Genomic DNA, 17,642 nt, shown 5'->3' with positions numbered 1-17,642 from the left:
TTCATGACTTACTTCTTAAAATTACTAAAATAACCCTAATTCTAGATTACATTTCCATCATAAGTTGTATTCATAATGCTAATTTGAATTAAGTGTGAACTACCTTATCTAATTTCGTTTGTATGCCATTTCCAGCTTATAGCATCATATAAAAAACTTTACACTAGTTGATTTCTATTGGTAAAAATGGTTAGATACAACATATGGGTCATCAATGGGTCAAGATTGAGAATAGGACCTCCATCGAGTATGTGAACGGGGTAAAGGAATTTCTAAATGTTGCCCGACATACTTTGAATTCTAATGGGTTAACTTCATACCCGTGCAGTAATTGTCTCAATTCGAGACTACAAAATATAAGTGTCATTACTTCCCGTTTGATTAGTGTAGGAACTGATGAGTCATATACACGGTGGGTGCATCACGGTAAAGATGAGGTCGAAGAAGAAGATGCTCCACATAATGATTTTGTTAATACTGAATCTGCAGGCTTAAGAGCAGGATTAGAGGATGCAGTTGGTCATACATTATTTGATATTGGACCTACCAATGATCTAATTAGTAACCAAAAGCTAGGAAATGCTCGTTATGAGAAGCTACATGAAGCTCTAAATAAACCTTTGTATGAAGGATGCAAGAGTTCTACATTGACGTTTGTTGTGAAGTTGATGAATTTGAAAATGATGAACAAGTGGATAGATAATTGTTTTGAGATGATGCTAAAGTTGCTATACGAGGATCTTCCTGATTGTAATAATTGTCCAGAGAGCTGTTACGATGTTAGAATGTTGCTTTGTGAAGCCGGTTTAGGTTATGAGCTTATTGATGTTTGTCAATATGATTGTGCTATTTTATATGGGGACAACAAAGATGCCATAACATGTCCTGTTTATCAAAGCAATTGTTACGTGCGCAACAAAATTACTCATAAGAAGTTGCGATACTTTCCAATAACACCTCGTTTGAAGTGTCTAAACGCTTCACGCCACACTGCCAAAGACATGAGTTGGCATAAAGAAGTGTGCAAGGATGAGCTTGGAGTTTTGCGTCATCCGGCTGATGGAGAGGCTTGGAAACATTTTGATATAATGTATCCTAATTTTGCAGATGATCATAGGAGTGTACGATTGGGATTGGCTTCAGATGGGTTTAACCCTTTTAGAAATATGACAACTTCATATAGTATGTGGCCTGTTATTTTGATGTCGTATAATATGTCACCTTGGTGTACAATGCATAAGAGAAGTTACTTTCTAACGTTACTAATTCCTAGTCCAAAATCTCCTGGTAAAGACTTTGACATCTTCTTAACGCCACTTATGGAAGAACTTAAAGTTATATGGGGTAATGGGGTTCAAGCATATGATGATCATTCAAAATCACTTTTCACTCTTCATGTCGCAGTAATATGGACAATCAGTGACTTCCCTGCTTATGCTTACTTGTCTGGGTGGTGTACTATAGGTAAGCTGGCGTGTCCAATATGCCTTGAGGATACCCATTCTAGAAGGATTCATGGTAAACAATGTCATACTAGACACTAATGTTTTTAAGAAAAACACATAGGTGGCGAAATAGCAAAGAATTTGATGGGAAGAAAGAGCTAAGGGAAAAACCTCGTCGATGTACAAGTGATCAAATTCTAACATAGTTGGCTGATATTCCAAGACGCACTACTGGAAAAGCACCTAGTAATGTCGATAAGAAGTGTAAACGAGGTGCTAATGAGCTTAATTGGTCAAAAAAGAGTATATTGTTTGAACTTCCATATTGGTCTAAACTATTGATGCGCCATAATCTTGATGTCATGCATATAGGGAAAAATGTCCATGATAATATAGTTAGGACATTGTTAAATGATCCCGTGAAGTCAAAGGATACTACAAATGCACGTTTGGACTTGGTGGATCTTAATATTCGCAAGGATCAATGGCTAAGAGAGAGAAATGGAAAATTTGAGAAACCTCATGCTAATTTCACATTGACTAGAGATGAATGTGTGGAGTTTTACAAATTTATCAAGTCTGTTCGCCTACCTGATGGCTATGCGTCCAACATAAGTTGATGTGCGACAGATTCTAATACACTTGGGGGGATGAAAACACATGATTGTCAAGTATTGCTTCAGAAAATACTACCAATAGCCATTCTTCCTTTCTTGAACAACGAAATACATAAAAATTTGATCGAGTTTTGCCAATTCTTTCAAAAACTATGTTCTAAGACTCTATATGCTAAAGAACTCGAGGATATGAAAACTGGGATTGTAATCATATTATGCAAACTTGAGAAGATATTTCCTTCATCATTTTTCACTATCATGGTTCACTTGTGCATACATTTACCAAAGGAGGCATTATTAGGAGGACCGGTAAGCCAATGATGGATGTTTGGGATCGAACATCGTATGGGTACATACAAGGGATATGTTCGTAACTTTGCTCGTCTTGATGGATCAATTACTGAAGCATATGTTGTCGATGAGGCTGTCACATTTTTATCTCGTTATGTAGATGATATCGAGACAAGATTCAATCATGATGAACGCAATTGGGATGTACCAATCACCCAACATGGGTTGGAGGTATTCACGAATAAAGTCCGTATATTGGGTGCTTCAAAATTTGGACAAATAGGGGAGTATGTTGATGTGGCGCAATGGTACATCATTAATAATTGTGGAAATCAACTTGATATTTACATAGAGTAAGTTTCCTATATATTAGCCATACTTTTATTTTGTATTTACTAATTAATGCAAAAATACCAACTAACTTGTTCTTAAATTTACAGAGCACAAACAATCTTTATACTCGAGAAATATACAACAAGAAAATATAGATACCATACAAAAAAATGAATTTCCCTCTTGGTTCAAGAAAAAGGTAACACTACAAATTTATTACTTTTAGTAATTGATTTTAATTACATTTATAACTAAACTAAGTAGTTTATAGATGGCTTTGCTTATGGCTAATGGTGATCCTAAAGCAACCGATGATTTGTACGCTTTGTCACAATTTCCTGATGATCGCTACACAAGTTGGCAAAGTTGTATCGTGAATGGTTTTAGATTTCGTTGCAAGGAGCGTGATGACATGTTTAAAACACAATGTAGTGGAATGTGTGTAGGGGATGAGAATGATGAATTGATTTATTACGGTGTTTTACTTGAAGTTTTAGAGTTGGATTTCATACTCGGGAGAAAGGTATTTGTGTTTCGCTGCAAGTGGTATAATACTGATCCAAAGGAAAAAAAGATGGTTGTTGATCATAATTTGACATCAATTGACATTACATCTAAGTTGTATGTAGAAGAACCATTTATTTTGTCCACTTAAGCTCAACACGTTTTCTATTTGAATAATTTAGCACGTGGGAATAGTTGGATGGTGGTCCAAAGAGTAAACCATCGTAATATTTATGATATACAAGAGCATGTTAAAGACGAAGTATTGATGAATGATATATTTCAAGAAGAGGAATCTAGTGAACTGCCACCTTTTCAACCATCCGAAGAGTTACCTAACACCTCTTTCATAGTTCGAAATGATGTAGAACCTGAAACATTACCACTTGAGGCGGTGCTAGGAGTAGGTAATAGAAATGTCATTGCCGATAACTTAGATGATGATGGTAGAATTTTTTAAAATAAAGAAGTTATTCTTGATTCGGAGACTGACAATGATTATGATAATCCACATCATAATAGTGATGACGACGATTGTTTTGCATGATTTAATTGATACATATAGGTTAGTTTTTAGTAACAAGCTTTTTTCTGTTAAATTTAATATTATCTTGTTGAGTTATAAATGTGCTTTTTATAGTTGCAAAATGCTTTTTTTATTAAATTTAGTGTTATCATGTTGAGTTATAAATGTGTTTTTTATAGCTACAAAAAGCTTTTTTCTGTTAAATTTAGTATTATCGTGCTGAGATATAAATGTGTTTTTTATAGTTGCAAAAAGTGTAATGTCAAAAAGAGGTGGACGTGGTAAACGAGGTGGACTAGAAAGAGAAGATGGGCGACGTACCACTTCCTACAACACATCAGTTCCGGGTAAGATTTTGTTATATTTTCATAAATCAGTATTTTTTATTAAAAAAGGTACATTTTTATTTTTAAAAAGAATATGAACCATTTCTGCAGTTTTTTTTATACAAGGATCATTAATGCAGATTTTTTAGACAAGGATCATTTATGAATTATTTTTTAAACATGACAATTAATGCAGTTTTTTGTAAACAAGGACTATTAATGTAATATTTTTTAAAAATAGAGACCATTAATGCTGTTTTTTAAGATATGAACCATTTATATAGTTTTTTTTTTTTTTAAAACAGGGACCTTTATGTAGTTTTATTTTAAAACATGGGCCATTTATGTAGTTTTTTTAACAGGGACCACTTATACGATTTTTTTTAAACTAGGACCATTTATGCACTTTTATTAAATAGGACCATTTATGCAGTATTTTTAAAAAGTGGGACCATTATTTCAGATTTTAAACAAAGTCCATTTGTACAGTAAATTTTAAACTGGTTCCATTCATGCATTTTTTAAACCATGACCATATATGCAGTAAACAGGGACCTTCCATGCAAACCCCTTAACCAATAATTCTTTTCTTTTTTCTATTAATTACTTTGATTACCACTATCACCAAATACAAACCCCTTAATCTCAAACAATCGGTCAGATCTAATCTCTCCAATCATGGGTACAAGTAAGAACTTTTTTTTTCTCTTAATCTTATGATACTTACTCTGATGTCGTTGGTGTTGATCCTTACTACATTTCAATTTTTTAAACGGGCCTATTTACAACAAACGTAGTTGCTAATGTTGAGCAATATCAAAGAGAGCAACAATCGGGTTAGTATGTTTAAATTACTTGTTAATATATTGTAGTATGTGATATTGTTAGTGTAAATCTATTTGTACTTGCTTATAGACACGGTTTTTGAGACCGAGCAAGAAAGTTATAGTAATGCTACAATTGCAAAGCATGGCATCACTTGTGGCAAAGGTGCTGGGAAGGCAATGAAAGCGTCTAAGAAGAGATTGCCCGTAGAATTTAATTTTGTAGCAAGGCGAGTAATATGTAACAATGAATCAGCTTTCACATATGAGTGTGGCTATATTTTACGTAAGAACTGTAGCTTACAACACAAAGAGGGGAGGCTTGTACCGAAGGAAGAGAAGTTTCCATTACGCCACAAACTAACTGTAAGTGTTTTTAGTATGACTTTAACATCATCATTACTAACTAGTTAATTGTATTTGTTATTTGAAGACGCTTTTTGATATTGATGTGGAAAATGAGAATGTTTGCAAAGTTATCGATAGCTATATGGAAAGGTCATGGAGAAATTTTCGAGCTGAGTTGCATAAATACTTTAAATAGATTGGAGGATCAGAAGACCCAATAAAGGCAAAGACTAAACCCCCTTCAGATATTCGTAGCAAAGAAGACTGGGAGTATCTATGTCACATGTGGTGTGAGCCAAAATACATGGTAATGTTTTAAAAATATTTGAGCTATTGAATTAATTAATATTGTTGAATTCAGTATAATATTTGTTAGTATTATTTGGTTGTATCTCCTTGAAGGAAATTGCAAAAAAGAAGGTTGTTGCTCGCGGAAAGCGAAAAATCGAGACAAGAAATGGATCGAAGAGTACAATAGGCTATCATGTTGAGCTTGGACATGATGTGGATTTTTCATCGGGTCATATTGAGACTTGGCGGCTTACACATTGGGATGAAGAAAAAGGTTGGAAATCTACAGATATGGCTGCAAAATATGTAAGTGTAGTTGCTCATTTCTACCTTTGAATATATATTATTTGGTAAATAATTTATTTAATGTACTCGTCTTATTTTTATATGCTAACAGGAAGAAATGAAAAAGATGAGAAACGAACATTCCTTGGAATCAATGAGTGAAAAGTTGATTCTAGAGAAGGTACTTGGACGAAGCTCTGTTCGTTTGTTTGGGTGGGGACGTGATCCTGTTGTCGTTGGTAACATCGCAGGTTCTACTGAGAAATCTAAGCATCCTAGTTACGATGAATTGGTGGATGAATTGGAAACAATGAAAAGAGAACATGAAGCTATGAAGCAAATATTGATTAAGAAAAACATCAGGCCTCCTCCTCTTAGCACATCATCAGGACGATCACATGGTGATACATCCGAGTGTGGTACATCTAACCACACTCATTCGGGACAGTCTCATGATGAACATACTGATATATATATATATATATATATATATATATATATATATATATATATATATATATATATATATATATATATATATATATATATATATATATATAATGATAAGAAATGAATATTCTGGAATTTTTAGTATTTTCAAGTAGCTACTCATGACTAGTCGATCTTTTGGTAGTTTAAGTATTTCATGTTTTGAGACTTGTAATTCTTTTGGTTTGAAATATTATGTTAGACAATTTTCAATTCATAATGCTATTTCTAATGCATAGGTTTCTATTTATACAAATGTCTGCATTTATTTTGTATTACGTACACATATCGTTTTTAATACCCACATATAAATATATTTTTACTAACACATATCAAAACCAATGCCTCCACATAAAAATACTCTTACACACATATTTTAATGACATGTGTAGTCCACACCATTGACTATGTCAGCAGCCGCATCATCAGCCATGTCAGTGCCCACGCCGTCAGCCATGTCATCGACATCCTAAACAAATTAGAATGCATCTACCTACACATATTTACTACTTTTAGCCACAAATATATGTGTAGGTATAGATAATCTTATATATACACATAAATTATGTGTCGGCAATGATCTGTATCAACAGGCATGAGCCTACACATAGTGTACACTTAATGTATGTGTAGGTAAAAATGAATACCATCACATATGATGCTTTTACCCACACATAGTATGTGTAAGTAAAGACATAAATTTCTTGTAGTGAGATGTCAAACTCTCCTGATATCTCTATTGAAAGAGAAAAGACCTCTAGAACATACTGTGCAACGGAATCCTTCTTGAAGAACACAAAGTGGTAATTTGTTCTCATATTTAAGTACTTCTATATGTTATTTACATTAATTCCTTTGCACCTTTTTCTATTTTAAATTTACGGTAAATTATAAATTTAGTATATGAGTTTTAGTGGTGGTTCATTTGGTCTTTTGGATATGATTTCCACCCTTCAGGCAGCCATCCCAAATACTCCATGGACCTCAAAATAAATACTTTAAATTTAATTATTTTTAATTTGTAAAATAGAATAATAAATATATAGTAACCCTAAACTTGGGATTATTAGTGTCATATGTAATGAGTAATGGGGATTTAAAAGCATGATTTTGGGACAAACAAGGTAATATAAGTACGATTATACTGGTGGGAGGAAGAAAAAAAGAGGTATTTTAGGGGGCGGGGGAGTCTCCAAATTTATAATTTATAAAAACGGTAAATTTGTTGGTTTGTTTAATTTCACTCAGCCTTTTCACTTGAACATATCCGGAATTACCAAAATGTCCTCTGACTTTAGAACTCAACTACCCTTGCTCATGATTGTTCAGTGCTGCTTGCATAACTAAATAATGAATCTTTTCCTACAAAGTATCTTGGATATAATCAATTATTGTGAGGGATACTGCAAATCATACATACATTTACATGTAACAGAATTTGGGCTTATTTGTTTTGTTTTGTATAACAGTTGTTTGCACTAGACCGCAATGGAGAAAGAAATGAAATGATATCAGCAAAAACATTTTCATACATTAACCATTGTCGATATAGATGGCGATCAGTTCCAGAATCAAGGTTCTACCCTTTTTCTCTATACATGTTTGTTTATACATGCATATAAACATGGAGTATCTTAAATGAACCCTCACCTATAGTCTAGATATAGTGGTGGACAACACCCCCCAAAACCCCACACACATGCTCTATTATTGTAGGTCTTTTAGCAGCACACAGTTTTGTTAGATGTGTTATAATTAAATGGTGCTTCTAAATAAACTCGCACCCACACTCTCATGATATGGGACCCAAACACATAAAAACAATATTTACAGAGTTTTTCTAGCAGCATAATAACATTATCGGTTCATAGCCTATTTGTAACTTACATCATTAAAGAAATAGAAGAAATATATAATACATCATCGGCATAGTATAGTTTAATGGAGTAGTTGAATACGATGAAATGATTAATTAACATTTAATGGGTTAAACTCCATCATAGTGGGATGCTATGTTTGCGTTAATGATCATTAAAATTTTCAATTGAAAAAATATATCTTTCCTAATTTAAAAAAAAAAAAATATTCAATCAAACTTTTATAAAGTTAAATGCATTTTACGAAAAACAAAATTGTATAGTTGTCTAAGAATATGATGATGATGTGTAAATTCATTAGACTCTACATAGTTCAACAAATCATAGATATCGTTACAGAAAAACCATATATTTGAACATGTAGCCCCATTTTTGCAAAAAGATATTGAATTTAAAGTAGAATTAGTACACAGGGGAATGGAGTCATGGCTAATATTTTACAACATGTGCAGGTTTAGAGTGATAGCAAAGATGTTGGATATTATGAATATAAATGTCAAAATCAAGACAAAAGCTCCCCATCGTTTATCTCCCGATGTGGTCTATGGGGTTTATTTAATTAGTCTTCAAATTTTGTGATCCAATAACAGTTTCAACTAAACCTGTTTATGTGAACCTGAAGTACAAAAATGGGAGCGAAAAGGATGAAACCTCACATGCATATTTTGCAACATGGAGAGACAATGAGTGGATGATGATTGAGTTGTGCCGATTCTTGAATAACAAGGGACACATCATTTTTAAGTTTTTACTGGAGAGAGCTTCTCACGATATTACTGAGGAGATAGTAACATATATCTTACAGCTTATTTTTTGTCCTTTAGACTGTGAAGTATTTCAACAATGAGCAATTTGAAGCTGATGAGTATGATAAGTATTTAAAGAGTAAGTACTTTTTCTGCTACTCTCCTCACACAAATTTATTTATGTGAAAAGGGTAAAAAAAAATAAGTTTTATAATGTTTACCTCAGGGTATGAAGATGATGCTTTGAAGACACAACGTAGTCTTGCTATTTTAAACTTTGGTCAAAGTTTAGTATTCAGTACTGCTCTTTCAGCTGCTATGGTGTTGACTTCAAATGGCATATTGAATGGTCAAATGACTGTTGGTGATCTGGTATTATGCCTTTTTGAGTCTTATTTAATTCTGGCTAATATAATTTATGAATTGGTGTTATAAAATATAAACTATGGGTTGAGATTATGCACAGGTTACGTGGGATGAAGATCCAATGTATCTTTCTTACGTGCCTCACCTAATTCCCACTCACACACCACCAATAGTGCCTGTTTAATCAAAATTTTACATCATCAAATCAACAAAGAGTATTTTGGTCATTTAACATAATCTTCCTTTCATCCTTATCTTGTTCTTCAAAATCAATAAATGGTATTTTGGTCATTTAGGATAATATAGATTCGGATTCATTTGATGGTTTTGCAAACCAAACAGTAAACCAAACAGTAAAAAAAGCATGAAAATGGAAATTTTGGTATTGTTTAATTATTAACATAAAAAAAGATTTTTCCTAGAAAAAAAAAGGAACTTAAGGATCATAGAGAGAGAGAGAGAGAGAGAGAGAGAGAGAGAGAGAGAGATTACCTCCCAATATTGTATATAAGTTGGTGTTAATCCAGATAGATTTATATGAGATACCATCAAAACCTTCATGTTGAATTACCCTCTTTATAAATCTTTTGTTCAAGACTCTATTTCTAGGTTGAAATAGACATGATACAGATTAGTAAACATAAATTTACTTAAAAAGGTAAACCAATAGATTTGAAAAATAAGAATAAGAAACTAAGATAACTCTAGAGTAAGCATAGTTGCTCGATTATTGAGCTGTATGAACTTGTGCAGCATGCAGGCAACATATTGCCGAGACTGTAAATGGGAAACTAGAAATCCTTACCCATTTACCTCTTGGTCGTACTATGTTAGGTAGTTAGGTAGTAATATTTCCTAGTAATGCAAAGATAACCTGCTACTATCATTCGGTTACAAAAGTTCTATGATAGAATCAGTAATCATTTCTACGAAGGCCTTTGCTTATGATTTGATTATATTTTATCACAAGGAAAATGATCATTAGCGGCGACAAAAGTTGCCGGCAATAAGTAGGGTTGTCGCTTGTAATAGCAATAGCGGCGACGCGTCGCTGGTAATAAGTTGCCACTAGCCGCTATTGATGAAATTGTCGCCGCTAATGACAAAGTCGGCGGTATTGATGTGTCGCCGCTAATAACATTGTCGCCGCTAATAACACTGTTGCCGGTAATAGTGTCTCCGGTAATAACAATTTTCATTTTTTTTATTTTTTTAAATTAAATATTTTGGTTGCCGGTACTAATGTTGTCGGTAATTACATAACAGCATTCGATTAAATATCAAAAATAATATTGTCGACGCTAATTACATAACAAGCATCCGATTATAATTAATTGAATATCAAAAGTCATAATATCCGATTAAATATAAAAGTAATAATGTTGCCCGTTAATTACATAACATCCGATTAAATATAAAAAGTAATAATGTAGCCCGGTATTAGTGTCGCCGGTAATTAAAAAAAACAATCAAAGTTTTACAATCTACCAAGTAGCAAAGCGTGACAACGTATGCAAATAAAACTTATCCCTACATACCATCATCTTCGTTCCCATCATTTCCTGGATTATCTTGGGATTGAAAAAACGAATAAAGCTCATCCCTACATGCCGGATCGTTGAGCATCGCACGAAGATTTTCCAACTACATAATTAATAACAACATATATAAACTTATAAGTTAAATTATCAAACGTAAACAAAAACTACCAAAATACATTGTTATTATTAAACTGAGACTAGAAACCAAAGTACGTTGTTATTTTTTGCACTTGGGACAAAAACCTAATTACCAAACTTTTTAGCAAATAATCACCACAAAACCAATATTACCAAATCAACATGCATTTTACGATGCTAAAGTAGATTGCTATTTTTAAACCAAGACAAAAAAAAAAAACAAAGTACGTTGTTATATTTTGCACTTGGGACAATAACCTAATTACCAAACTTTTTAGCAAATAATCACCACAAAACCAAAATTACCAAATCAGCATACATTTTATGATGCTAAAGTAGATTGCTATTTTTAAACTAATACAAAAAACCAAAGTACGTTGTTATTTTTTGCACTTGGGACAACAACCTAATTACCAAACTTTATAGCAAATAATCACCACAAAACCAAAATTACCAAATCAACATGCATTTTATGATGCTAAAGTAGATTGCAAATTCTAAACTAAGACAACAGACCAAAGTACGTTGTTATTTTTTGCACTTGGGACAATAACATAATTACCAAACTTTTTAGCAAGTAATCACCACAAAACCAAAATTACCAAATCAACATTCATTTTACGATGCTAAAGTAAATTGTTATTTTTAAACTAAGACAAAAAACCAAAATACGTTGTTATTTTTGGCACTTGGGACAAAAACCTTATTACCAAACTTTTTAGCAAATAATCACCATAAAACCAAAGTAGATTGTTTTACCTGTGATGGTTGTGGTGATGGTTGCGAAGGCTGTGGAATCGGTGGGAGAGCAGAAGGTTTACGGCCAATGCCTCTAATATGGCCACGTCGCTCTCCTAATACTTTTCAAACACAACTCTTTCTTGAGTGGGTGTTAACTGACTTTCACCTTGAGTTTGTTCTAACAGCTCTTCAACTAACCAATTCTGTATCTCGCAAAATTAAGTAAAAATTAAGTATAAATAAATATTTAATTATATGATAAAACTGTAATTAAATATTTACATATTGTGGTTCCGCCTCAGCAGTAACAAACAAATCATTCTTATCGGTGTGAGCTTTGCGAAACGTTTCCACTCTCTTAAGGTTCTGTATACTTTAAAAATTAGATTATATTTTAAATAAATAATTACAGGTATTGTACGTTACCGTCTTATAGCAAGTACTGCTATACGAGCTCGACCCCCCACGATTCACATTTGTTTGCAGTTGACGGATTTTTTTATTCCTTTCTGAAGCAATTCTGTGTTCGTCTTTTTGGAAATATTCAACTGCTTTCTTCCAGTTATCAACGTCCATACCCTCTGGAGAGTTGGCTAATGCTCCCAGGATATCTTCATACCCTCCGACTAACATAAAATATTCTTTTGCATCATCTTTACGTTCTCGATAACCTTTTAACAAAGCTGCTTGAAAACTCTCTATCAACATATTAGCTTATGCATCCTGGTACATCTGATCTAAATCAAACTGTGTCTACAAAAAAAAAAGTTAACCTAGTAAAAAACAATTATAGTTAACCATATAAATTATATTTAAATAAATAATTACCGCTAAATGTTGTAATACATTGTCCTGTATTGCAGGGGAAACTTTTTTTCCAAGTCCATTTATCAAAAGGGACCATCTGCCACATTGTTTTTCCAACGTCTCGGGAAAACATGTCTTTTGGCTCTCCTACGAGATCAAATGTGAGTTTGATCTAAAGCACTCGTGCGGACCTAACATTCTGCCAATAGATGCTAAATTCAAGTGATTTGAAGATATATGGATCGATTGTACAGTGTAAAAGTGTTGGGTTGTCACATCCTCCCCCCGTTAGAGGAATTTCGTCCCGAAATTAGAGTTCAAGCAGCTAAGTTAGTACAAATAAGTAAGTAAAAAGATGGGGATATTTAAGTTTCATTTGATCCTCGCGCTCCCAAGTGAACTCCGGTCCTCGTTTGGCGTTCCAGTGAACCTTCACTATAGGGATGCGGCTTTGTTTCGTTCGTTTGACCTCTCGATCCATAATCTCCACCGGTTCTTCCACAAAGTTGAGGGTCTCGTTGATCTCGATCTCGTCGAGTGGGATTACAAGAGTCTCGTTGGGTAGGCACTTTTTCAAATTCGAGACGTGGAAGGTAGGATGTATGTTACCAAGTTCACGAGGTAGGTTGAGTTTGTAAGCTACGGGGTCAATTCTAGCGAGGATCTCGAAAGGCCCTATGTATCTTGGATTTAGCTTTCCACACTTTCCAAAGCGTATCATGCCTTTCCAGGGAGAGACTTTCAGAAGGACTCGGTCTCCCACCTGGAACTCCAAGGATTTTCTTCGTTTTTCTGCATAGCTTTTCTATCGGTCTCTAGCGGCTTTCATTCTTTCACGAATCTTAATGATCTTCTCGGTTGTTTCTTGAATGATCTCCGCACCTGTGAGAGTGCTTTCAGGAATTCTTCCTTTAGCTAACTGAGTGTCACCCACCTTATCCCAACACAGAGGGGATCTACACTTTCGGCCGAAGAGGGCTTCGAATGGAGCTGCCTTGATGCTCGTGTGGTAACTGTTGTTGTATGAAAACTCGATCAGGGGCAAGTGGGTATCCCATGCCTTACCAAAGTCGATCACACAGGCTCGCAGCATATCTTCCATTTTGATAGTCCTCTCACTTTTCCCGTCGGTCTGGGAATGGTAAGTTGTACTCATGTCCAACCTCGTTCCTAAGGCGCTTTGCAGCGATTGCCAGAATCTCCAATGAACCTACTATCCCTATCGGAGATAATAGATATAGGAACACCATGCAGTCGAACCATCTCTTGGATGTAGATTCGTGTGAGTCTTTCCATCTTGAAAGTTTCTTTGATTGGCATGAAATAGGTGGATTTCGTCAATCGATCGACAATTAAGCAAATGGTATCATACCCACTCAGAGATTTGGGTAATTTCGTAATGAAATCCAAAGAAATCATCTCCATTTCCACTCAGGTATCTCGGGCTGCTGTCATAGACATCAAGGTTTCTGATATTTGACCTTCACCTTGGCACAAGTCAGACACTTGCCCATGAAGGTAGCGATTTCGGCTTTCATGTTTGGCCACTAATATAACTTCTTGAGATCAAGGTACATCTTGTCCGAACATGGGTGAACGGAGTACTTGGTCTTGTGGGCTTCGTTCATGACAACCTCCCTATAACCACCGAACTTTGGGGTCTAGATCCGGTCAATGAAACAATATAATTCGTCTCCTCTGATCTCAAAATTCTTATCCATTCCCCTCAAGGCTTCACTCAGCACGTTCTCTGGTTTTAGGGCTTCCATTTGGGCTTTTCGGATTTGTGCGGATAAGTGAGAATGGATGGTCATTGTCAGTGATTTGACCCTTCAACCAGAATATTCTTTCCGACTTAGGGCGTCCGCTACTATATTGGCTTTACCCGGGTGATAACGAATTCCGCACTCGTAATCATTGAGTAGCTCAACCCACCATCGTTGTCTCATATTGAGCACCTTCTGGTTGAGTATGTATTGGAGGCTTTTGTGATCAGTGTATATCGTGCTCTTCGTACCATACATGTAGTGTCTCCAGATTTTTAGGGCGAACAAAACCGCTCCTAATTCGAGGTCGTGTGTGGTGTAGTTGACCTCTTGTGTCTTCAGCTGTCTTGAAGCGTAGGCGATGACCTTACCTCGTTGCATCAGAACACAACCGAGCCCTTGATTGGACGCATCGTAGTAAACCACAAAATCATTTGTCCCCTCGGGAAGGGATAGTATCGGTGCAGTGCATAAGGCTCGTTTCAGGGTTTGGAATGCCTTTTCCTATTTCTCTCCCTAGTCAAAGGCCACACCCTTCTGGGTCAATGTTGTAAGAGGTTTCGTGATCCGGGAGATGTTTTGAATGAACCTGCAATAGTAGCCAGCGAGGCCTAGAAATTGACGAATTTCTATAGGCGTCTTCGGTGCTGACCAGTTCTCTATAACCTTAATCTTGGATGGGTCCACGTGGATTCCTTCTTCGCTAACCACGTGTCGTAAGAATTCGACTCTTTGGATCCAAAATTCGCACTTAGAGAACTTAGCGTATAGCTTCTCCGATCGTAGGGTTTCCAGGACTCGTCGTAGGTGCTCGCTATGCTCCTCCTTACTTCGAGAGTAAAAAAGTATGTCGTCAATGAAAACGATGACGATTCGATCCAGGTAAGGACGGCACACCCTATTCATTAAGTCCATGAATACTACGGGTGCGTTGGTCAGTCCGAACGGCATCACTACGAAATTGTAGTGTCCGTAACGAGTTTGGAAGGCAGTTTTCTGAACATCCTCCTCGAGAACTTGCAACTGATGATACTCGGACCTAAGGTCAATCTTTGAAAAATAACTCGCCCCTTGCAGTTCGTCAAATAGATCGTCAATACGAGGAAGAGGTTAATGATTTTTTACCGTCAATTTGTTGAGCTCTCTATAATCGATGCACATACAGAACGATTTGTCTTTCTTCTTTACGAACAAGACCGACGCTAGCTAGGGTGAGAAGCTTGGTCTTATAAAGCTCTTGCTGAGCAGCTCATTAAGCTGACCGGACAGTTCTTGCATCTCAGCAGGTGCTAGACGATAGGGCGATTTGGCTACAGGGGTAGCTCCTAGAATTAAGTCAATCCAGAACTCGAATTGGCATTGTGGAGGTAAACCTGGTAACTCCTCTAGGAAGACGTCAAGAAAGTCGCATACTACAAGAAAGTCTTTTAGATCTTTCGTTTTCTGGCTCGTGTCGACAACGTGGACAAGGAACATGCTATATTCTTTACGCTAGTACTTATGGGCTTGAATACTGGAAATGATACGAAAGCTCGTACTGGGTTTGTCTCCGTAGATTAACAGAGTTTCGTTATTCGGTAGATTTAGACGGATGGCTTTGTCGAAGCACAGGATATCGGCGCAATGGAGACTTAACCATTCCATTCCTACAATGACGTCAAAACTCTTGATCAATACCGATACTATGTCGATTGGGAACAAATGATTATCTAGTCTGAGGGTGCAACCTATGTAGATCTCGTTAGAACTCTCTGACTTTCCGTTAGCCATTTCTACGACGAAGTTTTCTTTTAATGGTCGTGAGGATTGTTTAAGTAAGTGTTTAAAGATTTGGTTTATGAAGCTTCTTTTTGCTCCACTATCAAAGAGGATACAAGCATAAGAGTTATTGTGAAGGAACATACCCGTGACTACTGTGGGGTCTGCTACTGCTTCATTGTGACCAATAGCAAGTAGTCTTCCTGTTTCTCCCATATTCCCAGCTTTCGGGCAGTTTCTTTTAAAGTGTCTGGTCTCTCCACAGCCATAGCAGGCTTAACTCACTCCGGTACTGGGAACTTGACTGACGGGCTTGGGTTGAGACCTGCAAAACCGGACAGTATGACCCTTCCAGTTGCAGTTAGCGTAGTGCATTTCACGGCAGGGGCCGTAATGATGAAAAGAGCACTTGGTGCACTTGGGTAGGTTTACAACATATGTTTTGGCTGGTGCAGGGGCAGCAGGAGTAGTGGCAGCATGGACAGCCACTATGTGTTGGTTTTTGGAGGATGATTGGGTTGACTTGCCCTTCTTCCGGTCCCACCATTTCCTTTTGTTGTCAGATGACGTGGTTGGTGTGGTGGCAACCGTTGTGGTTATTGATGGAGTGGAATGAACTTCATGATCAATCAACCTTTGAGCCAATTCCTTGGCACTGTCAAAGGTCGTCGGGTGTGATGATAGAACATTCCCTCGATACGGGGGCATTAAACCCCATATGTATCGTTCAATCTTCTTGCTTTCAGAAGGGATCAAGTTAGGACACATAGCTGCCAAGTCAGAGAACCTGGCTGTATAAGCTGTTATGTCGGTCCCTTTCATCTTGAGGTTCCAGAGCTCCTCCTCAAGTTTTTGGATTTAACCCCTAAGGCAGTATGTGGCAACCCGAAAAACTTCTCGCCTGCACTCTTCAATTCTTTCCAATATTAGACTTATTTTACTATATAGTAGTACCCTTTAGAGTATAATAAAGCGTTCTAAATGTGATATAATCAAGGTAGGAGTGTTAACAAGGGGTAACTCGAAGTGTAGGAATCAAAACCGGGCCAAACACTCCAACGCATGGAGTGTGCGGCTACACACTTGAGTGTGCGGCCACACACTCTTGTTTGCGGCCTCACACCCTTCCCAACCGCACACTCCACCTATATATACCACACTTGAATCATTTTTGAACACTTCCTTCACTTCTTCAAGCATAGAACACGAAATCCTCTCAAGTATCATCCATCCTCCTTGAAGATCTTCATAAAAAGGTACCAAGAACACCAAGAACACCAAGATCACCATCTGGCCGCACACATGGCAGCACACACTATCTGGCAGCACACATGGCCGCACACATGTGCTGGCCGCACACTTGGCCGCACACATGGCCGCACACACACATATAGTGTGTATTTTGTCCATACACCCTCTTGTATAGCCTTATAAACCCTCATACAATCATATATGATTATAACACTTCATTATAAGTGTTTACTAGTCCCTAAGATGGTCCGAAAATCATCAATTAGTTGTTCATAACACTAATTATATCAATATATGTGCCAATATATGCTAAATAGGATTCGCGCGTGTACTCAAGTCACCACTTGACACCTAGCGTCTAATCCAACATTA

General features: G+C 36.3%; 1 protein-coding gene across 1 annotated transcript; it reads left to right on the top strand.

The window, feature by feature from the left end:
• The first annotated feature begins 203 nt into the window (after positions 1–203).
• Positions 204–2,065, top strand: LOC145064243 (uncharacterized). The gene is made up of 2 exons (XM_079011727.1): positions 204–1,464; positions 1,818–2,065. Exons 1-2 carry the CDS (start codon positions 204–206, stop codon positions 2,063–2,065), a joined length of 1,509 nt encoding a protein of 502 aa, XP_078867853.1.
• The last annotated feature ends 15,577 nt before the right edge of the window (positions 2,066–17,642 follow it).

This window comes from Lactuca serriola, chromosome 7 (genome assembly GCF_051521515.1).
Source record: "Lactuca serriola cultivar US96UC23 chromosome 7, Lser_US96UC23_V15, whole genome shotgun sequence".
In the NCBI taxonomy this organism is placed as follows: Eukaryota; Viridiplantae; Streptophyta; class Magnoliopsida; order Asterales; family Asteraceae; genus Lactuca; species Lactuca serriola.
This window is presented reverse-complemented; position numbering and strand designations above follow the sequence as displayed.

Bases quoted from the DNA above. Each gene is read 5' to 3' on its own strand.
- LOC145064243 (XM_079011727.1), top strand. From the start codon at position 204: ATGGGTCATCAATGGGTCAAGATTGAGAATAGGACCTCCATCGAGTAT. The intron at 1,465-1,817 runs GTAAGCTGGCGT...TCATGCATATAG, and splicing joins GTCTGGGTGGTGTACTATAG to GGAAAAATGTCCATGATAAT.